General features: G+C 36.0%; 2 protein-coding genes across 2 annotated transcripts; one reads left to right on the forward strand and one right to left on the reverse strand.

The window, feature by feature from the left end:
- Nucleotides 1-673: 673 nt before the first annotated feature.
- Nucleotides 674-8,738, forward strand: LOC107816799 (putative inactive purple acid phosphatase 27). The gene is made up of 13 exons (XM_075224019.1): nt 674-1,160; nt 1,961-2,052; nt 2,235-2,304; nt 2,394-2,516; nt 2,916-3,008; nt 3,187-3,316; nt 4,360-4,441; nt 4,541-4,673; nt 5,920-6,125; nt 6,216-6,341; nt 6,988-7,297; nt 7,926-8,265; nt 8,359-8,738. Exons 1-12 carry the CDS (start codon nt 987-989, stop codon nt 8,229-8,231), a joined length of 1,845 nt encoding a protein of 614 aa, XP_075080120.1. The 5' UTR covers nt 674-986; the 3' UTR covers nt 8,232-8,265; nt 8,359-8,738.
- Nucleotides 8,739-8,887: 149 nt separating this feature from the next.
- Nucleotides 8,888-25,787, reverse strand: LOC107816800 (uncharacterized). The gene is made up of 9 exons (XM_016642549.2): nt 25,653-25,787; nt 18,550-18,640; nt 14,974-15,446; nt 14,248-14,431; nt 13,915-14,165; nt 11,362-11,476; nt 9,915-10,007; nt 9,517-9,660; nt 8,888-9,215 (listed from the first exon to the last, which is right to left on the reverse strand). The coding sequence occupies exons 3-9, from the start codon at nt 15,369-15,371 to the stop codon at nt 9,099-9,101; spliced, it is 1,302 nt and encodes a 433-aa protein (XP_016498035.1). The 5' UTR covers nt 15,372-15,446; nt 18,550-18,640; nt 25,653-25,787; the 3' UTR covers nt 8,888-9,098.
- Nucleotides 25,788-25,876: the final 89 nt, after the last annotated feature.

Below are 25,876 nucleotides of genomic sequence, written 5' to 3' on the forward strand. Positions count from 1 at the left end.
CTAGGAGAAAGACAAATTTAATTTGTCCATTTGATGTTTTATCTTATACATGGATTAGTTACTTCATGTCAATAGTGATATAAAGTTATACCAAACTTGATGTATAACTTTATAGGAGGATTTGGATATTATAATAATGCACTTTAGCTTTTAATATCAGTATCTTTATTAGCAACAAAAAGAAAAGAAAAAAAAAAGACAATGCTTAAATAGAAAATATATACCAAACATGGAATAATATTTACAACTCCTTTATTCTATGATTATTTCTTCTTCCATACCACAGAATCATAAGTGATTTATTTTTATCTGTTATGTCTTGATACACAGAATCCTATTGCTTTTTTGAGCCGAGGATCTTCTGGAAACAGCCTCTTTATCCTTCGGGGTTGGGTAAAGTGTGCGTACATATTACCCTCCTCATACCCCACTTGTGAGATTATACTGGATTGTTGTTGTTGTTATATGTCTTGATACACATTAGTCCACTTGTGAAATAAAATAAAAATTATTATTACCTCTGTTTGACTGAGCACGGAGTTTAAGTAAAAAATGAAAGACTTTTAAAATTTGTGATCCTAATTAAGCTAAATTGTTACCAAATTTACAAAGGGTTTATTTTTTTTTGGAACGGACCAAAAACAAATAAGTTGTGGACGAGAGGGTCATGTCATCCCCTTCGACTAGACTTTTCATTTGAGATCTCAAAATTCACCATAGAAAGTTATATACACAGCTCCAAGAGTGAGTACCAAGTTAAGACTCAAATTTACAAAGCAAAAAATTGAAGTGGACTTCCATGATTGGAATAATTCTTGGAATCTTCACGCAAAAGCCGGCGACTTTTGCTGAAATCTCTGAATTTAAGTCTTAAGTTCCTACTTCTAATATTGACTAGCAGATAAAGTAATTCCACTGTCTCTCTTGGATTCCTGATAAGTAAAGGGAAGTACTTGTTTCACTCTCTGTATCAATTGAGTGAAAAAATGAAGAGTATTCTACGCTTTGCAAAGTTAATATTTGTGTTGTTGGGTAGTCTGTATGTTGCTTCAGCTCATAATGGGGAGCAGCCTTTATCAAACATAGCAATACATAGAGCTACTCTTGCACTTCAGGATTCAGTCACCATTAAAGCTTATCCATTTATTCTTGGTACCAAGGTACTTATACCTTGTGGATTTTTGTTTTATTTGTAATCCTTTGTCTTCATCCTCTTAGGTAAATTTTTTTTTTTTTTTGGTGGTGGGGGTCTTTGGGTAGGGACGAGGGAGGATGAAGCTTTTAAGATGGATATTGGGGCGAAATTGAAACATTTATCTAATTCATTAATTGGTCTATAGTATATACCTGTTAGCATTCTCTTAGCTTTTACAAAGACCTGCTATCATTTACAATCTTGTAGTCTTAGCTCGCCACTGGCCTCTTGATGTTTTCGACTCACCGCATTTAGGGACTCATTTTTGCTTATATTTAGTCTTGTATCATTCTAGACGAGCCAAGGTTTCAAGCTTATGGGTTCGGGATTCTAATTGTTTGAAGTTACTGGGTTCTAACTAATAATTTGTACGTTATTCAATAGATTTTTAAGACAAATACAGGGTTCGAACCAAAGCTACTGGGTTTGGCCGAACCCGCTTCCGACACTCTAGCTCTACCCCTGCTTCTAGACAGTAGGCGAGCTAAAGGGAGCAACCCCATTGCTGGAAAGCTGTACTGAACAAATAGAGTAAAACAACTTTTTTGGGGTTATATATGAACTGTTGAATCCCCTTGATAAGAAAATATTCTAGTATAGTGGTAAAGGAGGTTCAAATATTGTCTTAGAGCACAAGTTCAAATCGTAGGTGTGATATTCTAGTATTTTTTTTGTATCCTCTTGTATGAATTTCTGTCTCCGCTGCTGATTCTAGAGGTGTTTGGATACTCTTTGTGAGCTATGATATATCCGTTAACATGACAGGGTGGTGACACAGAATGGGTAACGGTGGATATTGAGCACCCCAAGCCATCTCATGATGACTGGGTTGGAGTTTTCTCTCCAGCAAAATTCAAGTATGTTCATTTTTTGTATTATATCTATCTTTCCCAAATGCCTTCAGTAGTTTTAAGCTGTAGCATCCTTATGGTTAGTGAAGTTCATCTTTGAACAGCTTATGGCAGACTAGTCTTGTTAAATTTGCTGCTTGACAATAGATCTTCCGATAATGAGTTGATGTAGTCCTTTTGCATCTCAGTGGATCCACATGTTATTTTGAAAACGATCCCAGAGAACAGGCTCCATATATTTGTACAGCACCAATTAAGGTTAGTATAGTTCAAGCATATTTTAAAGAACTGAAAGCAATTAGGAGATGTGTTTGCATTTTCTCACCAAAATAATGTGTTTGCCGCAGTACAACTTTGCAAATTTCTCCAATTCTGGTTACGAGAAAACAGGAAAAACTTCACTGAAGTTCCAATTAATCAATCAGCGGGCAGATTTCTCCTTTGCATTGTTTACCAGCGGGTTGTCAAATGTCTGTAAATCAACTGACCTCTATGCTTCATTTTCTCTTCCTTTTTCCTTTTTCCCCCACCCCAAATTGCTTTGCACTTTAGATTTATAGAAGTTGCATGAAAAAATAACATTAGGATTCACTTTGGCTTACATTTAAAGGTTTCCATTGCTCATCTTAATGTTCTTATCATATAGTATTTGATTTGACATACCTGTTGAAAGATATGTGAACAGAAATAAAACCTCCATACAACTCAGCATTCAAATTCCAAAATACACATCATCCAGCAAGTGCTGCATACCAGTGCTGTAGATGATATTTTGATCCATCACAAATCTACAAACAAAATAGCTGCTCAAATGCTTGCCAGTTTTAGTATTTTTGTCAAGTTAACTAAATATATGCTATTTGTTGCAGCCAAAGCTGGTGGCAATTTCGAATTCCATATCATTTGCAAATCCTAAAGCGCCACTTTATCCACGGCTTGCTTTGGGGAAGTCATGGAATGAAGTAAGTTGGTGCTAATCCTAGTTTATTTCTCTACTATAGAGGAAGGAACATCATCCTCACCCTATTGTGCTATTCCATCATTTGTCTCAATAAGTACACTAGCTATATCTGCATGATGTAAATCTTCATGTTTTCTAGTAGGTGATGTAAATCTTCATGTTTTATTCTGTTTCCATAGATGACATTGACCTGGACAAGTGGCTATGATATAGACGAAGCTGTTCCTTTCATTGAGTGGGGTCGGAAGGGTGATCCTCAACATCGCTCACCAGCAGGAACATTGACATTTGATAGAAACACCATGTGTGGTATGTTACAATTTTAATGACAACATTCCTCATGTAGCATCGTATAAATCTTGTAAAGTGAAATTGATCAATTTACCAATCACAAACTTTAAGATTCACCATGTGTATTGCTAATTTTAGGGAGCAGTGACACTAAAATTGGTTGTCTTCATTTATGTTTCCAAATGTATTTCCAAGAGGGTAAAGCAAATTATTGAGAACTTAAAAACATGATGATTGTTAAAGAAATGGACCTTGGGCCCAACTCAACCCTTCGTTTCTTTATCATTAAGACCAAGGTTCATTTCTTTATCAATGATCAAGAAGTATGTGATGAAGAACACCAAATGGTAATAATCAATCTCACACAATTTTTTGGGAGCAACAGAGTGGCTTCATTGGACCTGAGTAGCCTTTTTATTTTGAAGTTATGCTTCAACCATAAGAAAATGAGGGAAAGAAAATAAGTATCGTACCTACAAATTGTTTAAGGGAGACAACCATGGTTTGCGCTCAGGTGCTTCCCTATTCTGTAATAATCATTGCAAACTCTAACTGAGATAAAAGTGAGTTGCGCTATTTTTGGCCTGCAGCTTCTGTTGTAGACATTTTTAAGCATACACAAAAAATTACACAGTTTTTTTTTATCAAACTAACAGTTTTTGAGTTTGAATTTTATGATTTGTGCATATGCTTTTCCAGTTTCTAACACTAAAACTAGCATAGAGCTCTGTCCCCTATTATTCTTAAGCGACTGATGCTGCATGTGGTTATGGTGGTCACTGTATAAGACAGATTATTGGAGTCTAGTCCATCTTCTGTAAAGGGTGTTTGCAGAGGTCGTCAGTGAATGTTAGACGTTAGAATTTCTATGTAGACTCTCCAAAGGGTTGAGAAATCATGATATTTAAGCTTAATTGGGGCAAAGAACCAATTCCGGCAATCATCGAATAAACTCTAAATTCCAGTTTAACCAACTGTTTCATTTAATCTGTGCTCCACTGTTAGCAGACCAGTGAGATATATCAGCCTGCGAGTAATACTTATCTCATGTGCACTTTCAGGTTCGCCTGCTCGTACAGTTGGTTGGCGTGATCCAGGGTTCATACACACTAGCTTCATGAAGGATTTGTGGCCAAACAACTTGTAAGTTTGTTGTACAATTTGTGTTGCCTCAGGAATAGAACTTTGACTTGAGACAATGTTCATGTATATTTCTGTTGTGTTAAACAACAAACTTGTCAGGTACACATACAAGATGGGTCACATATTATCAAATGGTTCCTATGTTTGGAGTAAGATGTATTCCTTTAGATCATCCCCATATCCGGGACAGAACTCGTTGCAACGGGTTATAATTTTTGGAGACATGGGAAAGGTAACATCAAGTACTAACAATGAAAAATTAGTGAATCCGTCTCTCTTCCATTCTTCTCTTCTTGGATATAGTGCCAAAAATAGAATCAGAGTTACAAGGTTCCGTCGTTTCTTTAACCCAACTAAGGATTGTACGAAGTTATAGGCTAACATCTCATTTCAGGAAGATGAGACAATTTCTCTGGAATTTCAAGTTGGACAAAGTGAAATATGAAATACGTGAAGTTTTTCTGAAAGGAAAAAAGCATTGCTTTTTGTAGAATATGAATTTCCAAATGAATTTGAAATCAAAGAAACTTGTGATGAGATTGTTGAACATTCTTACTTACAATAGCGAGTAAATCATTCACGATGTCCCAAAAGGTCATTTAAATTGCTATAGTGGGAGCACTAGTTTTATGTCCATTGAATTATTACCTTTCCTACTCTGAATATGATAATTCACCTACATTCTGATGTTAGCAAAGCAGTTCAAATATGGGTCCTGTATGACAGCTTGATTCAGCAGATTCATGTGATTAATGTGAGACATGTCTTATAGGCATTGATTTAAGCATCATATTACCAGGTTATTACTAAATTTGGTTTCTAGAGCAGTATAGTAATTGCATATAGTTCGAGTTATTAAGACTTATTTGAGCAACAAATTTTTCATTTACTGTCATATCATATATATTGAGTTCAAACTATCATTCATGATCATATTTCCTTTCTTTAGAATGTTATGAGCTGATAAACTACAAGTTCTAAGCTTGTGCTACCACTGATCTTATGACAATGCAAGGCCACTCCATGTGAGTGGAGGTTAAGCTTTTAAATCATTGTCAATTGATATAATTGATATGATGGCCAGAGGTTAAGCTTGTTTTTTCTCCTTTGCTGAGCACATACATCCAGTTTGGAATTGTTTGCTAGTAGGATTACCTGTCACTGATTTAGTCTGAATGCTGTGATAATCTTTTACAATTCCCCTTTTGCTTACTGTACGGTCAGGCCCTTCTAGAGTACCCTTTGCATTTTAGAAAAGTCCTGGGAACTAGAAATCACTAACCATTGAGTAACTTGAAGAATGTGTTTCATTGAATGGTTGTCGTAGATATCTTGAGATGCTTCCTGTGGATTATTTTGTAGTTGTTCATTTTGGGCAGAAGACGGGCTTTACAGAATCTTGTGCTTTCATCTTCCTTGAACCAAGTTTTTGTTCAATATGAAAATCAGAACCAATTAAACTGTATAGTGATTTTCAGGCAGAGCGCGATGGTTCAAATGAGTATAGTAATTATCAACCAGGCTCACTCAATACAACGGACCAACTCATCAAGGATCTTAAAAACATTGACATAGTTTTTCATATAGGAGACATTACGTATGCCAATGGATATATATCACAATGGGACCAATTTACTGCACAAGTGGAACCTATTGCATCAACCGTACCCTATATGATTGCAAGGTTCGTGTCCTCAACAATGTTGTGTGTTATTAAGCTTCACCCATTACTTTTCATTTATTTCTTTTTCTATGAAATATGAACTCCTTGCAGTGGTAATCATGAGCGTGATTGTCCTGGAACTGGCTCCTTCTATGAGGGTAATGATTCTGGTGGAGAATGTGGAGTGCTAGCTCAAACCATGTTTTATGTTCCCGCGGATAATAGAGCTAAGTTTTGGTAATAAACTATTCTATATCATTCATTATATTTGACATGAAAATCTGGGCAATCAGTTGTTTAGAGTCCTCCCACCCACCCCCTCCCACCCCACACACACACAACACACACACACACACAACACACACACACACACACAAAGAAAAGAAAGAATCAGGTTCTGCTGTGACAAGTAAAAAGAATTTTCGTGCTTAAAAAGGGGTGGGTAACTTTTCTCTATTGAACAAAAAAAGGACTTGAAAGATTGTTTAAGTGCTTGTACTGAAGAGTGTCTTGTACCTGTGCACATTTTTCCAATTGAAGGTCTTAATTGGTTTTAATTTGTCCAGTCTCCATTGTGATTGAAGTTGAATTCATTGTTTTTTTTTTCTGTTGATATTTTTCACTTTTCACAATTTAGAAATACTTTAGAAGTTACGGGGAAGAAAAAGACTTTAGAAGTTATAGCCAAAGATGTTGAAGCTTGACCCTTAAAAAATAAATCAAGATATTCAATTTGGTATGTGGAAGCAAGAGATGAGCAAGTTACATTCCTAAAAGCTTATTTGCACCATATCTGTTGAAAGCACCTGAATCATTTACATTAGGACACTCTTCCGTCAACTTCTGACATTTTGCTATGACATATGTATCCTACTAACTGCAGGTATTCAACAGATTATGGCATGTTTCACTTTTGCATAGCAGACAGCGAGCATGATTGGAGAGAGGGATCTGAGCAATATAAATTTATTGAACATTGTCTTGCATCAGTAGACAGACAGAAGCAGCCTTGGCTGATTTTTTCTGCTCATCGGGTTCTTGGTTACTCTTCTGACAAATGGTATGGCATAGGAGGTTCATTTGAGGAGCCCATGGGAAGGGAAAGCTTGCAGAAGCTTTGGCAGAAATATAAAGTGGATATTGCATTTTATGGTCATGTTCATAACTATGAAAGAACTTGTCCTATTTACCAGGTAAGCATTGCTACTTATTTTTTCCTACTTTGAATCATACAATTCGTTTCTGATGTCAAAGCTTACGTGTTGAGTTGTATAAACTCAAAACTAGAAATCACATCCATTGTTGGGAAAGTTTATATGGCTGTATTGAAACTGCATTTTACTACTTGTACGTCTCAAATAGAGGCAAATACAGTTATTAGGGAGTTTTGGTTCTCAAGATAGTTTCGTCAGCATTTCACCAGACATTTTAATCTTACTTGTATTAAGATAAGAGAGGGTACTTGCATCAAAAGAATTAAAAGGAAAGAAAAGGAGAAGCTTGATTATATGGAATTTTTCCCTTTTGTTTCATTTCTATCCAAAACACCTTTGTTTTCTGGCTTCTCTTATTGTTTCCTTCTTTTTCCTTTACCAATAAACCTGTCTTTAACAAGAGCATATGCTGGCAGTAATTCATGCTCTTATTATTCGGTCTTCAAAAATAAGGAAACTAACAAGGGCATTTTATACCAGGATTGATATCTGGACCTTTCTTAAGTAAAGGCAAAAACATGAAATTTTTTAAAGAACAGCTAGGTGCATGTGTCCATTCTCAGTGTTTTCACATTGGACTTTCCTATGATGTTTTCCTATGATGCAGAACCAATGCGTGAACTCGGAAAGATCACACTATTCTGGTGTTGTCAATGGAACAATCCATGTTGTTGTAGGTGGCGGAGGGAGCCACTTATCAGAATTCAGTCCAGTTAATACCACTTGGAGTCTTTACAAGGATTATGATTGGGGGTTCGTCAAGCTTACAGCCTTTAATCATTCATCGCTTCTTTTTGAATATAAAAAGAGTAGAGATGGTAAAGTCTATGATTCTTTCACCATCTCAAGGGACTATAAAGATGTCTTAGCTTGTGTCCATGATGGTTGTGAGCCAACCACTCTTGCTTCTTGAACCGATCTAAATGTACACTGGTGAAATCATTCAGGTATAAGATTTGTTGTAATTGGTTCCGATACAATAAAAGATGCCATAATGTACATTAGCTTTAGTTTTTAGCACCTTCAAATTTTCATTGCAGCTGGAGAAGATGTCATTTGGGAGTTCCTTCTCGTTTCTTCTTTCTTCAGGATGGTCGCCTCACAATCCAAATCCATCCATTTTCACTCCCCACTTGCTGAATACAGTTTCCAGCGTTGATGTGATGGTTTAACGCGGATTCGATCGCGTATTCGATCGCGGATTAGACGCATCGAAAAGTGGAGGGGGGAGAGGGGCATCAAAGAGAGTATCGGAGCTGTTCATAACGAACAAATATTCATTCCAAAATATTCTGTTGTAGAATAATAAGCCAAAGTATTAACCAAGAGAGCTACGGGCATTTTACCTTCAAGATTGCATTCACCCACCTTTTGAGCCTGTTTTAACAATATTACGTTCAAGATATTAACTGTTTGATACGAGAGGTAAGTTCAGCTGTGTCTCTGCAACTCAACTCTGCATTCCCTTAATATTGCTTTGTAAAAGCTTAGTTGCCCAAATTAAGAAACAGTAGATGAGATGAGGGGAGAAAAGTGTCTAAATATCAGCAGGGGAAAACCCTCACAGGATGAAGTAAAAACATGGCATTTATCTTACTAATTCACCATTATTCTCATCTTACATGACGCCAATATGTATTTTCTGGGGTCATATATACACGTTCCAAACACGGAAAGCAATGTAGACGGGAAAGATCATGCCATCACTCTGGGTTGTTAATTTCTTAACAACGCAATTTTGTAAGGCTTAGTTGAAAAAAGTTTCCCGTGCATGGCACCTTTAACCAGCCATATCTGCATCTTGAGTTGATCTTCCATCTTCGACACATGAACTGATTGATGCAAAAAGATGTTCAATTCTCAGAGGAGAATGTCGAGCAGCGTACTGGAACAAGACCTGACAAACAAAATCAAGTTACTATGTCAAACGAAACATCCAATGATAATGAAGCACGCATCTGAGTTGAAGGACTTAATCCGTGAAATGAATTCTGTCGAAACATGCCAAGATACTTCATTAAAGAGCAACCCATGCAATGATCCAACAGATTTGCGCATGGACTACAACAGCGATATGGCATGGTACCACAATATATAGGACGAACACTTGGCACCAGATCTACGTGATTAAAATTTTAAACTGGTAATTGAATCAGCAACTCCAACATAGGACATGCAATCTGAATCCACCATCTAACCTTCGAATAACTATCAGCAAAAGCACGAGCACGATTGGATTTGCCCAGGTATTGTAGATCAGCTTTCTCCAGTTTACTGTCAACAAAAACTAATCCTCCTTCACCTATAGCAAACTTTATAAGATCTCCACGGTGAAGTTCTGTCTGAAGACCATGAGAGGAGATTTCAGTAATGGATAACAAGACAAGGAATGATATATGAAAAGGGGAAGAAAAAGCAAAAGGAGAGAGAAAAAGAGCTACTATGAACTCCGCTCTTTTGGTACCAAACTGATTTACTTCTTCCTAAGTTTGGAGGATTGAGAAAGCTGACTAGGAGGGCTTTTTCACACCTCTCCTCTATCCTTCCTCCTCTTAATCCCAATTAAATAAAGTGCAAAATGATGATACGATCGAACCTTTTGTATGAAATCCCCAAGCAAGCAACCAAATACGACAGGAGGATCATCAGATGTAGCCAGTCTGCCATCACCTAGGAGCTCCAAAACTACCTGGTTGTACAAGAAACGAAATGTGTGAATCCCATTTACCACAATTCACTAAATCCACTAGCATATGGTGAATTTCATTCCTCCATTCCAAAAACAATACAATAGTGATTTTGAATGCTAGATCCAAAGACAATAGAATAACGATAAGAAAAATTCAGCAGCACTTGTTATCCCTAATTCCAGCTCAAAAATTGTAATTTTACAATAAAACTTCCAAATTCTCTAAAACTCAAGAAAGAAAAATAGATTAATCATTTCCTCCTATTGTATAGATATGACCTAAAGAAGCCAATCCCTAGCAAATTGGGTTTTAGGTAAGATAGCGATTACGAACTCATTCCTGCTACATAAACCGAATTAGTCGACAAATTCGATTACATCATCTCAAGCTGGAAGCCTTGGCCATGTACCGTTGTACCAGAACATCCTCCCTCACAGCTAAAAGATATATATCTATAAACACAAATTCCAAATCCACGTAATTGTCGATATCATTGCCAAATGTGATTATATCATTTTATGACCCTAAGCTGCACCAAGCCCTAAGGTTCAGAAAAAACGTTACAACATAAAGTTACACCCTTTAATTTTTCTACTAAGAGATTCAACTTGAATCAGGGACATAATTTCTATTTCTAGCCTAATATGTGTGACAGCTCCCCTATTCATAATGCTATAAACCAAATGATTCACTAACGTTTTAATTATGACCAGCAAGCACTCCGATATGGCGGTACCATAAGTTCTAAATAAGGTAATTTCGTCGTTCGCATCCATAGGTGGATTTTAATACATTACAGAGCCTGGTGAGGTTGCGTACGATAGACCCTTGTGGTCCGGCCCTTCCTCGGACCCCGCGCATAGCGGAAGCTTAATACACCGGGCTGCCCTTTTTACAGAGCCTAGTGAGTAGATTTTTTATGTAGAAACTAACTACTAAGCAAAAGCCTGCGAAATCAAGAAATATATGCATTAATTGCTTATGATCAGGATTAAGGAGAAGAGGCCTAAGTCAAGTAAAATGGTGAGCTTTAGAATTTTCTTCATTATTTTAGGGATCAAGCTCAGACAACCTTAAGTGAGGTTGATTAACTTACTCTTTCATAAGAGCTAAATATGTCAATTCATTTACCAATACAAGCTTCAGCCAAGCTAAAATTGTTGGCAAGAACTTCAATTTTTCGACAAAAGTAACTCAAACAAAGTTTTCTTTAGTTGCCCTGGGAGTTAGATTTTTTAGTGGCTTGATTCGTTTTACAATCCTTGTGTAACCTTATCGATTACATAATTGAGTTGTAACAACTTTCAAATTCAAAAGGTACATAATGGACATAATGGGCAAAGAGTGATGTACCTGTTGTTGACTTGGAACTTGTCCTTTATTATCTGTATCAATGACATACTGGCTACAGTTCTCATCCTTCCAAACCAATGTTAGCGGTGTATTTCCTGTTTGATAATGTGCATGCCTGGGTGCGGATTGGACAATTACAATGAAAAACAGAAAGAATCATGATCAAATGAAAGAACAAAAAATCACCTGGAGTTTTCCAAAAGCCATAAGGTACAGGAGCTAAAGGTTTGACTACTGACGAGTACTAGAGAAACTACAGTAAAACTAGACAATTTAACACTAGAATAGCATAGACCAACTAAAGTGCTACGGTCCAAACCATGAAATATAAATTTTCAAAATCATACGATTGCTGTATTCTAGTTCCATGGATGCTAACAGTGTCACGATATGCATTCCAAATGAACAGTACAGACAAGGGGAAGGCAAGATAACCTATAGGTGGACCCAGAAAAGGATCAAGCTGTTCACAAGCAACTTCTAAGTGCCATCCATATGCAGCCTAACTGAAGAGTGCACAATAAAAGTTAGAAATATAGGGCAGTGAATATCATGTGGCTCCAGAAAAAGTAAAGATATGGTGGAATAAGGGTTATTTTGTAAGGGGGAAAAACCAAGTCCTGGTTAAGTTGCTGAGAAAGCACATAACTCTAAGGACCGACCCATGTAACCAACACCTTAGTTGGATATTCATTCCAATGAATGCACATATATGTAAACAACTTGCTTTTCGAACGGAGGACGCAGCACCCAGAGTTTCACAACCTTTAAGGCCTTTGTAGTTGTAACAACTCCAGCTCATTTTGAATAAGCATCTTAATCTTCTACCAGAATTCTGCACCCATATAATGAGAGAGAACACGGAAAAGCTTCTTAAACATAACAAAAACAAATTTGAAGGGTAATAGATTCTAAACATGAATATTTCCTAAACTGGAACACATTATAATGTTCATACAGCTACATCATCTCTAATGAGCTTCTCTCCTTCATGATCTTCTTTTGAACAAAAAAAATTAATTGACGTGTTCTGCATATTGAGATAGAGAAAATATGAAGCATGGGACACCAGCGTCGGGCATGATATGAAGTTCTGAAATTAGAGGGACACAAATCCACTAGGACATAATATACATAATTGAGTATATGACCTAGGATATTTTAAGAAAACATCTAGTAGCTATAAATAATGTATTTCATTAACTCCCTAAACTGGAATACCACATATTGTTCGCAGAAGCTAGAACATTTTAATGAGCTTCTCTCCTTCATGATAGTTAAAAAAGTTAAGCATTACACAAATTGAAGATCAGCAGTTCACCACTATGAAGCATTGTACACCCAGGTTGGGTATGAAATAAAGTTTTTGAAAACTAGAGGACACAACACCATTAGGAGACAAAATTTTCATGTCGTATCTGAACCGGTGTCCCAAGCTTCATAGCTATATTCGTATGAAGCATTAGACAGACACAATACCACCAGGAAACACCTTATCAAAAAATACCACTAGGAAAAATATGTCATCAATTAATTTCCACAACATCCTCCATGGAGATCATTGGAGTAGATATCGGCCCCAACGACTAAGTTAGTTCAACGGACTAACGGAAGACCCAAGTCAAACTTAGACTCCGAGGACCTGGATGACTATAAATATGAGATGAAGGACAAGCTACCATGGCATCCAACAATACTCAAAAGCATTCAACTACACAGCCTTCTGCTATACACGACTTTTATTTTTCCTTGTCTTACACTTGTATTTTCTCTAAAGAACATTGTACCTTCCATATTTAGTTTCTTTAGAAGCTCTTAGCTTGCACTCCTTTGTCCCCATACTTGTAATTTAGCCTAGGCCTCTATCTTATGGAGATAGCATTGTACTACATGAAGTCCGATGACAATAATAAAAATACGCTCTCTTTTCTCTCTATTTTACTGTTGCCATTCCAATACTATACTTATGTTTGTGCATCTTTCTTGGTCTCTCACCATATTCGACCGCAGAGAATTTTTCCCTCTAAAGACGCCACAAAGGACTCTACCATCAGTAAAGGAAAGACAGAGTGGCATCTTTTGTAAACTAAAAATCGGATAAAATAGTTTTTGAAAGTGTAGCATCTTTCTTCAAGGATATAACTCAAAACAACTAAGACGGAAAAAGATTGTTTAAGAACTTCAGAGGCCTTTAACCAGATTAGTCTGATGGCAATCCACTTGTTTTACAAGATCTAGAAAGCCCCCCCATCAAAGAAACTAATTCTGAATGACAGCTTACTTTCTCATGTATAACACTTGAAACATCATAGCAAACACTTTTTGTGATGTGATAAGCTTTTAATGGTCAAACGAACAAGTTAAAGAAAAGCTTATTTACTGTGTGACTTACTTCTTTATATGCTTGCTATTTTCTTATTCCTTTTTTCCTTTTTATCATTGAAAGAGATGAAGAAAAAGAGTTGTGAACTTCAAGAGCAAATTATGTTCACGGTTTGTTATACATTGCCTTCTACTAAACAAATGAGAGATAATCAGCAAAAAAGAACTTACTTGTTGTAAAACAGTAATCCATCCTTGACATATGGAACTTGTCCTGCATAAGCTGTGTGTAGTCCTTCTTTGTCACAGTTGTAGACAGGAAGTGTACTAAATTTATATCTATGATAAGTTGAGGGAGCATCACAAGCCCCCGTCTCAGCAAGCTTGCTGTTTAACCAAAAGAATCTGAATTCTGCCGTGCACTCATATAATGAAAGTCCCGCCCAACATACACCGTCAATGACATAATATGTTTCGTCAGACTGCCACATTAAAGACAATGCAGAACATTATAGGTATACAGAACAAAATACGAGCAACAATGATACATGATTCAATTGTTACCTCATGAAATATGCAATCGAGAATACAGTATGATTGAGCAGATTTACTGTTATTAGTCCTGGCACCATTGGGTAGAGCAGAAGGAAAACGGTGTAAGCGAACTCCATTGCGCAGTCTACTGATTGTTGTTCCGTCTGAAGAAACAACAAAACATCGTTTTCCAGCTGGCCTAGCAAATACATACCTGCACACCAAATTCGAACTAAAATTAGTTATATGCTTAAAAATATATTCGTTAGGTTGAATTAAGCAAACTATTCACAACAAAGGTAAAGCGACCAGCGGCAGAGCCAGAAATTCTAACAAGAGGATTTAAATACACTACATTAGAAGTTTTTCTAGCCAAGCTCAAAGCATTCAATTTTGACCTAGTCTAAGGTTAACGATTGACCATATCACAAAGTTGAATTGCCAAACTCAGCTTCTGGAAAAATTTAAATGCTTAACATCAGTCCGTTCCGAGGGTCTAGCAGAAACGGCCTCTCTGCCTCTCTTAGGGGTAAGGTCTGTTTACACACTAAGCTCCCAGACCCCATTGGTTGGTGGGAACTCACTGCTTTGTTGTTGTAACATCAGTTCGTTCAATAAGTATCAAAATTCAAATTTTTTGAAGTGAAACTAAAAAAATTAGCCTTTTAATTTGACAAGTGATAAAATTGAATAAATAAATAAATATAGAAATCCTCTAAATTCCTAAGAAATTAAAAGGAGCAAGTAAAATGTTACCAATCCGTGTTCAAGTTATCAGGAACATCAATCATCCATTCAGGAAGCATAAGCTGCTTGGCGAACCACTGACGAGCTTCAGGTCCTCTGAGCTTAGTAGCTTGACGAATATCATGTGCGTCCTTAGGATGTCCAAAATCGGCGTCGGTTTCATCCGGAAAGGAATCAACTTCGGGGACGGAAGCAACTTCTATATCCAGCTGTTTCTCTTCGGAAGCGGACTTGTAGTCATCGTCTTGCGTGGGTTGAAGAGAGAGGACTGTGGAAGCTAAACGACGAGCTTGTAACTGAGCGTCGCGGCGATTTTGGCACTGCCGGAGCAATGAAAGTTCTCGGCGTCTTTGTTGGTCTGAGATCGCCAGCCGTTTGAACGGGCGGCGTATATCATGCGAGCTCATCCTCTGTGTCGCTGGATGTGAAAGTTGGAAATTTGGCAATTGCTACGTTTAAACTTGCAGCGATCCCTCCCTCCTCTTTGCCAAAGTTGTAATATGAAATAGTGATGAGAAATTGGCAAAAATGGTCCCTTATGGGTAGGAGCTGGGGCGTAAATAGGCCGGGTTGGTTCAATTTTTCAATTATCAAATTAAATTAATTGTCTCGGATTGTTAAATCTATAAACCAAATTAAATTAATAAAAGTCAGATTTTTCAATCGTAATAGTTCTCGGGTTTTTTTCCGATAAAATCTTCATAGCATAAAATTTATAATTTGTGCTCTAATATTTCTTAAGTCCTAGTAGGATAAAACTATATAAGATGTTACCCAATAAAACAATAGATGAATCATGATTATATTAAAATACTCAACAAATTGCATAAGATAAATACTGCTAATTAATAAGCCATAATAAAAATAAACATAATCTAACTAAGTCATGTTAAAATAAGTACGACTAATAAGTACTAAGTATTAATTACATGACTAAATAATATTAAAAGTAAGTTATGCATTTTCACTATCTAAATCAGTGCAAAACTAAAAAAAAATATCCATTACTATTGTCATTCCTTAGTATTGAATAGAATTATTTTTTTTTTTTGCATTAGTATTGATTTGATTTTGCTTTGGGCTTTATTTGAGTTACTAACTTTTATGGGCTATAAAATATATATGACTATTCAAAAGTTCTAAGTCCAAATTTGAAATAATACATCAAAAAAGAAAACTATTAAAGAGTTTAAAAAATATTTAATAAATTACATTACAATAATTATTTTTATGTATAAAATATTTTTAAAACTCGTATATATGTCATGGCGGGTTGGTTTGGTTTCGGTTTGACTTTTTTTAGTTAAAACCAAACCAAATCAATTATGATCGGGTTTTTTTTCTAACACCAAACCATATCAAACCAACCATAGTCGGGTTTTTTTCCTCGGTTTGATTCAGATTATCGGTTTGGTGCGATTTGTCTGTTTTCTTTGTACATCCCTAGGTAGGAGGGGCAAACGGGCGGGTCGAGTCGGGTATGGTTCGGGTTGAAAGCAGGTAATGAAAAAATAAATAAATTATCCGGCCCGACCCATATTTAATACGGATAAAAAATGGGCTAACCGGTGGATAATATGGGTAACCATATTATCCATGACTTCTTGCATATGATCATCTCTGGGAGAATTCTTAGTGTCCCTAACTTGAGGAACCCCCAATTTGAGGCTTTAAAAATGTAAAAGCTAGACCCGTTGGTTACTCATTGGTTATTCATTTTCTTAATGGATAATATGGTTCTTATCCATATTTGGCCCGTTTTTAAAAAATTCATTATCCAACCCATTTCTTAGTGGATAATATGGGTGGTAAACTGTTTTTTTTAACCATTTTACCACCCCTATGTTTGGATAGGTCTAAATTAATCCCTTAAATACCCTGAACAATTTTGATCATTCGAGTTTATCAAAAGTGAGCAATTTTTATCTTTGTTTTATACTTAATGAAGACAGTAAAAAAATTAACAAGAACTCACACTTTGGAGGTACAACTTTTGCAGTCTATCATATTTTGCAGTTTATGATATTTTTATTCTATTTTGAATGTTTGGTACAATTTTTGAAATTTTATGAAACTTTTCTAGTGTTTCTTGTTATCCTTTTCAATTTTTTTGTTAAATATAACCGTTTATGGAGTAATATTTAACGAAGACAAAAAATTTAACAAACATAAAAGATCAAAACTGAGAGATGTATTTAAGACTATACTTTAAACCTACCCCAAATATGAGGGACTATTTTTGTCAACAGTGGAATGAGGGAGAAATTCAAAAATAGCCAGATTTACAAGTGGTCGTTCAAAAATAGCCCAATTTCAAAAGTAATCGAAATTTAATCATTTTTCATGTAAAGATAAATTTGAACGAAAATACTGCTCAAAATCCAGAAAAATACTTCAACATAATATACTGGAGTTCCAGTATAATATACCGGTCCAGCATAATATACTGGAGTTTGGAGCACCGGTACTCCAGTCTCCAGTATATTATACTGGAGACAGTAAAGTATACCGGTCCAGCATAATATGCTGGAAGTTCATACACAGGTGTACCGAACTCCAGTATATTGTGCTGAATCGGTCTCTGTTGCAGCAAAATAGTGGTTATTTTTCATTGACTTGGTAAACGCTGGCTATTTTTGAATGAGCAGTCCAAAAACTGGCTAGACCGTGCTATTTTTACGTGGAATGAATAATGATCAAGAGATTAAAACCGTATGGCCATTATCATCCCGCCCAAACCGGAGAGCAAAAGCCTATGAGGAAAATCAAGGCTCGGCCTCTAGCAACTGTCACAGTGCAATTCAGCGAGATTTATAGCCTGTTTGGCCAAGCTTCAAAAATCAGCTTATTTTGAGAAGTGCTTTTTTTCAAAAGTGCTTTTCTCAAAAGTATTTTTGGTGAAAAGCAGTTTGTGTTTGGATAATTAGTTTGAAAAGCACTTCTGAGCAGCAATTAGTGTTTGGCCAAGCTTTAAAAAACAGCTTCTAAGTGTATTTTTCTCAAAAGTGTTTCTCAAAAAAATGCTTTTAGAGAGAAACTACTTTTTTCTGCTTCTCCAAAACTGCTTCTGCTTCTCCTTAAAAACACTTTTTTTCCTTCCAAAAGTTTGGCTAAACACCTCAATTTTTGACCAAAAGTGCTTTTGGCAAAAAAAAAAAAACAATTTTGGCCAAAAAGAAGCTTGGCCAAATAGGCTATTAGATTGGTTTCCCGACCCTTATCCAACAGTCCAAATAAGAAAAATTTAAGACGCACCATATTCGTTTCAGGGTTACTTGTTCTTTTTCTTCTCATTTATCTTTTTTTCTTATATTTTGAAGTGTTATTGGATTTTTGACTCCGATTTTCCTTTTTGTTAACTGTTTAAGTCATGGGAAATCGGTATGAATCGAAAAGGATCCATTAATGTCTTTTCCTTTATATGGTATGAAGAATTAGTACTACCAATTTTAATCTTTCCTTTCTACATTGTTATTGCTAGTATTGTTTGACCAAAAAGGGTGTTAGACCTTTTAGCTAAACTGAAGGAACACGCGATAATCTAAACATATTAGATAATGCGTAAATCGTAAAACGAGAACTTACTTGTTCTTCGTGAAGCGGAAGCGAAAACGAATTAAACTGCGGCTGGAATCACTGGTCGGTGGTGGTTGTCACGGTGTGTTGGAGCAACCCCCTGTTCCACAGTCTAAACATTAATCGAAATTGAGAGAGAAGAGCGTAGAAAAATACTGCGGAGAATATATTTAATGTACACACTAAGTGTACTTATATAGGGAATATTAGGGCTAACTAATAACTCTATTGAGCCTTAAAGCACCCCTTATGGGTGGACCTAATTTTCTTACATCTCTCACTCACACATAATGGGAGTGCTCATCTAATCCGAGAAACATATTCTCATTTCCTCAATCATTCATACAGGGAAGTAGACCGTGCGATCAGCATACTGTGAGAGCTAAGTGCTATATATCTGTTAGGAGTATATAGCTTCTCGTCGAGTGCAAACCTGCAAGTAGATCAAAAAGTATGCAGTACCCTAGATCATGTAAATCACATTTGATATAGTCTCAAAATCTCATATATCATTATTTCTTGTATTCACAATCATAACTCATAAGTCATAATTGGTGCACCAGTGAATACAAATAAATGAGATTCCATCAATGATCTTCCTCTTCTCACGATTCCCTTAACATTAGTATGACTGATTTTCTAGTTATGCTCCGCTAGACCATATTTGTGTTCATGGTCTTTTGGAAACACACTAAGATAGCTAACATCACACTAAGTCTCAAGTATCTGATCAGAGTCTCTAAGGGTACAAAATCTTGAGCTATCATAAAAGCTCTATGTCTCACACAACAATAAGTTGAGAATGAACTTATGTTAACCCAATTGGTCGACATTAGCACACATGGTATGAAACATGTGCTACGGCATTTTCTCCCTTTTCCCAAGGAGCGTATGTCTTTATCCCATAAAGAATGTTGTACAGATGATATTTAGACACCATAAGTATCTAAATTTGAGTTCTTTGATCTACAATATCATTTTTAACTCGCATCTGGCTCACAAAGTAGACAAGGTGAACGTTTTTCACCCTAATGACCTTATGTCATTGTTTAAGCGACATTCTGATTTTAAGCGAATAGCTCTCAAATTATCCTTATGATAATTTTGCTTAAAATCATGTCTCATCTCCTCACATCACTAAGATAAGGAGACGGTTTCCTGTGTGAGAAGGCCAACCTCATGTCTACTCGACACACTTATAAAAAAATGAACAAAGAATGTACATAACATTCAACAATAAAAATATGTATGTATGTAAATCAACTTTATTGATAATCAAAGAACATCAGTTTGAGAACACGGGAAAATAAATAACAAAATAAAGTATCTCAGAGTCTACACAAGCATTGAGACCTAGTGTGTCTCACAAATGCACCTCTAGACAAAGGCTTGGTCAATGGATCTGCTAGCATATCTTTTGTAGACACATACTTCAAATTCACTACCTTACGTCTAACCATGTCTCTCGCATAGTTATACTTGATATCTATATGTTTGATTTTATAATGAAACTTTGGATCCTTGGTGGAGGATATTGCAGCCTCACTGTCACAGTAGACTAATACTGGTTCAGTATTTTCAGCAATATCCAACAAGTGCTCCAAGAACTTTTTCAACCAAATAGCTTTGTGTGTTGCTGATGCGAGAGCCACATATTCGGGTTTCATCGTAGATAGTGATACACATGATTGTTTCTTACTACTCCATGATATGGCCCCATCGCTGAGTAAGAATACATATCCTGACGTAGACTTCCTCTCGTCTAGATCTCCTCTGTGGTCAGCATCACTGTATCCAACTAATCGCAGATCATTGTCGCCTTGATAACAAAGGGCATAATCATCAGTTCCCTTCAGATATCTCATGGTCTTCTTTACTGCTTGCCAATGTGCTAAACCTGGGTCGGTCTGATATCTACTTACCAAGCCAACTGCTTGACAGATATCAGGTCTAGTGCATACCATAGCATACATTAGACTTCCGACTGCACTCCTATAAGGAACTCGGCTCATTCTTTTTGTCTCTTCAGGAGTCTTAGGACACATCTGACTTCCCAAGGTATGGCCTTTACTGATAAGAGTTTCAACTGGGCTACTATTTTGCATATTAAATCGTTCAAGAATTTTTCTAATGTAATTCTCTTGTGAGAGATACAATAGTTTCTTTGGACGATCTCTTGAAATCTTAACTCCAAGAATATATGCAACTTCACCCATATCTTTCATCTCAAATTGGGATGATAACCATGACTTTATCTCGGTTATAAACTCCTTATCATTTCCAACTATAAGTATATCATCTACATACAATGTTAAAATCACAAGCTTGTTTCTTGATCTTTTGGTATAAATGCAATGGTCTTCATCCATCATGGTAAAACCATTGGCTACAAGAACATTTTGAAAGCGTATATACCACTGCCTTGAAGATTGTTTGAGGCCATAAATAGACTTCAAAAGTCTACAACCCTTTTGTTCGTGGCCCTTTTCAATGAAACACTCAGGTTGTTCTATATAAATTTCTTCATCTAGTTCTCCATTGAGAAAGACAGTCTTTACATCCATCTGATGTAATTCAAGATCCAGGCTTGCAACAATAGCTAGAACCAGGCGAACCGAGGTAAATCGTACAACGTGCGAGAAAGTCTCTTCGTAGTCTATTCCTTTCTGTTGTGTATACCCTTTCGCCACCAGTCGAGCCTTAAATCTCTCAACTGTGCCATCAGCCTTGAGCTTACTTTTGAGAACCCATTTGCTCCCAATTGCATTGCGTCCTTCAGGGAGGTCAACTAGTTCCCAAACTTTGTTGACTCTCATAGACTTCAATTCATCTTCCATTACTTTTGTCCATTTATCCTTAGAAGGGCATGAGAGAGCCTCTTTTACATTTTTAGGCTCGTTTTCTTCTTGTAGGAGCATCATAAATAGTTCTCCGCCTTCAATATCAAATCGTCGATGGGGAATCTTTTTATGAGAACCACATCTTACTTGTGATTCATCATTGTTCCCATTTGGATCAGTGTTGCTCCCACTCGAATCAAAATCATTCATCCTGCTCACACTTGTAACAAGATCTGTGACCATCTCGCTCCCAATTGGAACAAGATCCATTTGGTCACTTCCACTAAAAGTAGAAGGATTACTCTCATTCGCATCTGATGATGAAGGAGGTCTTTGATGAGAAATTAATTCATCATCTGTTAAATTCTCCCACTCAAATTAAGTGATCCTTGTACTTCTTGATCCATTATCTCAAATAAGGTTAGGTCTTGACCTACCTCTCCCTTCTTAGGGAACTCATCCTCTAAGAATGTGACATCCCGTGATTCAAACTCAGTTACACTCCCACTGTCTTGCTGACCTATAAACACATAACCCTTTGAGGTTTCAGAGTATCTTATAAAGATACTTTTTTACCCTCAGGCCCAATTTGCCATATTTGTGAGAGGAATCATGTGTATAGGAAACACAACCCCAAGGTCTTAATACACTTAGGTCGGGTTGTCTTCCAGTCCATAACTCATATGGAGTGGTAGTAACTGATTTTGTAGGCACTCGGTTAAGTACAAAGGTGGCAGTAAGCAATGCATCACCCCAGTAACTAATTGAGAGGTTAGCTTGTGCCATCATTGACCTAACCATTTCTAGGAGCGTTCTGTTTCTTCTCTCCGCAATACCATTTTGTTGTGGAGTATTTTTTTATAGTCAACTGATGAACTATTCCCTTTTCATCCCATAAATTATTAAACTGAGTTGATAAATATTCACGACCACGATCAGTTCGAAGAGCTTTTATCTTCTTGTCTAATTGATTTTCCACTAAGCTCATATAGCTTTTGAAGCAACTTATTGCTTCTGATTTATGGGAAATCAAATAGACATAACTGAAACGGGTAAAGTCATCAATAAATGTGATGAAATAACTTGCTCCATGCCTAGCCCTAACATTAATAAGTCCACAGATGTCCAAATGGACTAATTGCAAAGGATATTCGGCTCTAGTTACCTGACCAAAAGGTTTTCTTGCAGATTTTCCAGCTAGATAATTTTCACAAGTGGACAATTCCACATGTTCAATGCTGGAAAGCAAACCTTGTTTTGCTAACCTTTGCATTCTTTGTTGGCTAATATGACCAAGTCTAGCATGCCATATGTTTATATCACTATCATATTTATGTGAAGAAACAAACATAGAAAAACTAGCATTATTATTAAATGAATCATAATCCAAATTCATAATAATTAAACTTCCGGTCACATGACCAAAACCAAATAAAGTTGAACCAAAAATCAACTTGGCAAAATTGCCATGACAAAACAAGTCAAATCCTAACTTAAGCAAAACTGAAACTGAAATAACATTCCGACGAATTGTTGGTACAAAGAGAACATCGTGTAGTATTAAGTCTCAACCACCACGCAGTACTAACTTGCATGTACCGATCCCTTCAACAACAACTTTATTGTTGTTGCCTACATATATCCACTTTTCTCCACGTGGAACTCGCCGAAATTCAAAAAAGGCACTGCGTTCCCAGGCTATGTGGTTTGTTGCTCCTGAATCTATAATACACAAAGGATTAGATTCAGTTAGAAAAACAGAACTAGAAACACAAAGTTCACTAATTCGTGCATCGTGAAATACCTTTCACTTTATCAACTTTCACACGTTTGGGACGTCTGTTCTTACCTTTTTCAGTCTTTGCTCTTTTAGCAGGCTGAACTTGAGGTGGCCCTCTCTTCTTTCCCCAGTTCCTTTTCTTTGAATCACTCTTGGTTTTGGAGGTTGTTGTCATGTGCAACTCAGTTATTGGCTTTGCATCCTCAAGTCGTTCCTCCTCTAACTCAAGGTGTCTCCGTACATCTTCCAGAGTTGTGATTCGCTCATTATGGGTCAAATGCATTTTCATATGATCCCAAGAACTAGGTAAATATGATAGTTTGGATTTGTTGTTTATCAGTCAACACATGACCAGCATCTTTCAACTCCCCGATCATATTTGTCATTTGCCTCAGATGTGTTTTCATTGAATGTTTTGGGCGTTTCTTATATGAGTCAAATTTGATCGTTAAGGATCTCAGCCTTGCAGTGGAACAGGTACCAAACTTTTTCCTCAAAGCATTCCAAAGATCCATAGCTCTTTGGTGATCCTTAAACTCCCTTAGAATGTCATCATCTAAGGTGCTCAACAACGTAATGCGAGCAATGGAGTTCTTTTTCTTCCAACTGTCATAGGCTTCACGCTCACGCCTATGCTGAGCAGTGTTGCCTTCCTCAAGCTCATTCATGACATTGTTGATGGCCTCTAGAGCCTCTTGCTCCTTTAGCACATACTAGACTTTCAAGCTCCAGGTTTCATAATTGTCACCATTGAGTTTCAACCTTTTGTTGAGCTCAGCAACAATGTTTTTTGAAGCAGTAGTCATTCTTTAACAAAGTAAAAAATAAAATGAGGTTCACATAGAAAAAATAGCGCAAGGCACGATGTTCTACATACATACATATTATGACACTAAGCATCAATTGATTAAGTTAATAAACACATATATTAATTATGGAGTCAAAAGTTCACTATGTTCCCAATCATCGTCCAAGAATTAAAATATTATGAAAATTGACCTATTAAATTATCTAACTAAGTGTCTTAATCATGTTTAAGACAACATAATCATCTTGTCATGATTTTTATAATCCCATGTGGATCATAAGTTAACAAATAATTTATATTAGCATGTAAATAAAATTAATGTCAAACTAATTAACATTTATTACATGCTATTCAAATTCACATAAAATTTTATTTTAATGTTAAACTAATTAACATATTATACATGTTAAACAAATTAACAAGAATTGTTAATATTAAACTAATTAATATTGCTTTCATGCTAAATAAATTAACATAAAGCGTGTGTTAAACTAATTAACCAAAGTAATGTTAAAACAATTAACATTTCAAGCATGTTAAACGAATTAACAAATTAATTTAATGTTAAATACATTAACATTTTCAAGAAATTGGGATAATAATATAATTATTATAGTTTTCATCAAAGAATATAAATACAAAATTTATATTCTGAAAATTAAGTCCATATGACCATTTTAATATCTAAAATTTATTAAAATAATAGAACTATGTTTAAATAAAGTGAAATAGGCGTTTAGCCCATTTGCTTAATACTGCCAAAAATTACAAACTAATTAAAAGTGGGTCATTAGCCCAACTATTAAATAAGACATTTAAAGGTAGTCCTTCAACCCGATGTCTTCAATGCTGCCAATTTTAAAAGAAGCCCAATAGTTTCAATCCCAAATTTCTTAAAAAAATCCCTTTTTCTAAATAGATTTTTAGGGCTTTGAGAAGAGAACATATTCTCTTCTTTCTTTCTCTGCCGCTATACATGTTTTTGAAGACTTCTTCTTCAATATTTTCTTTAAATTAATGACAAAATATTTCGAATTAATGAAAGATAAAGAAACCCTAATTTCTTTTCTTCTCTTACTTTATTATGTCGCCAGCCATGCTTATGGATGAAGGGAAGAAAAACTTTATTTCTTCTTCTACTCCTCTCCTTGCCATCGTTATGGAGCACCAAGCTCCAAAATTTTATTTATTTATGATTGTTTGGCTGTCAAAACTCTTGGATCAGTTTTAAATTGAATCTGAAATGGCTTCAAGAGTAGCCATCATCCATTTGATGGTGGCTGGCGGTGGCCCTTTAGCGGCGTTCAACGGCAATAGGCGGAAAAAACTATTAACAAAACCTTTTTTTTGTTCAGTTTCTTAAGAAAAATTGAAAAAAATTCAGATTAAAAAAATTGTCAAAGACTGATCTAAAGCTTATTTCAATCAGTAATAACAAAATTGTTTATGCCAAAAAAAAATACTGATTTACTTAAAAACAGCGGTCAAAACAATTTTTGGCATCCCAATTGCACATAGAATATTACAAATAAACAAATACATAGTTCTAGATTCAGACGATGATTAGAACAGTTGTAGAATATTTCCGGACCAGAAAACCAGCCTATGGCTTTAATACCAATGAAGGAACACATGATGATCTAAACAAATTAAATATCACGTAAATCGTAAAACGAGAACTTACTTGTTCTTCGTGAAGCAGAAGCGAAAACGAATTGAACCGCGGCTGGAATCACTGGTCGGTGGTGGTTGTCACGGTGTGTTGGAGCAACTCCCTATTCCATAGTCTAAAACCTAACTGAAATTAAGAGAGAAGAGCGTAGAAAAATATTGCGGAGAGTATATTTAATATACACACCAAGTGTACTTATATAGGAAATATTGGGGTTAACTAATAACCCTATTGGG

This window comes from Nicotiana tabacum, chromosome 1, assembly GCF_000715075.1.
Source record: "Nicotiana tabacum cultivar K326 chromosome 1, ASM71507v2, whole genome shotgun sequence".
Lineage (NCBI taxonomy): Eukaryota > Viridiplantae > Streptophyta > Magnoliopsida > Solanales > Solanaceae > Nicotiana > Nicotiana tabacum.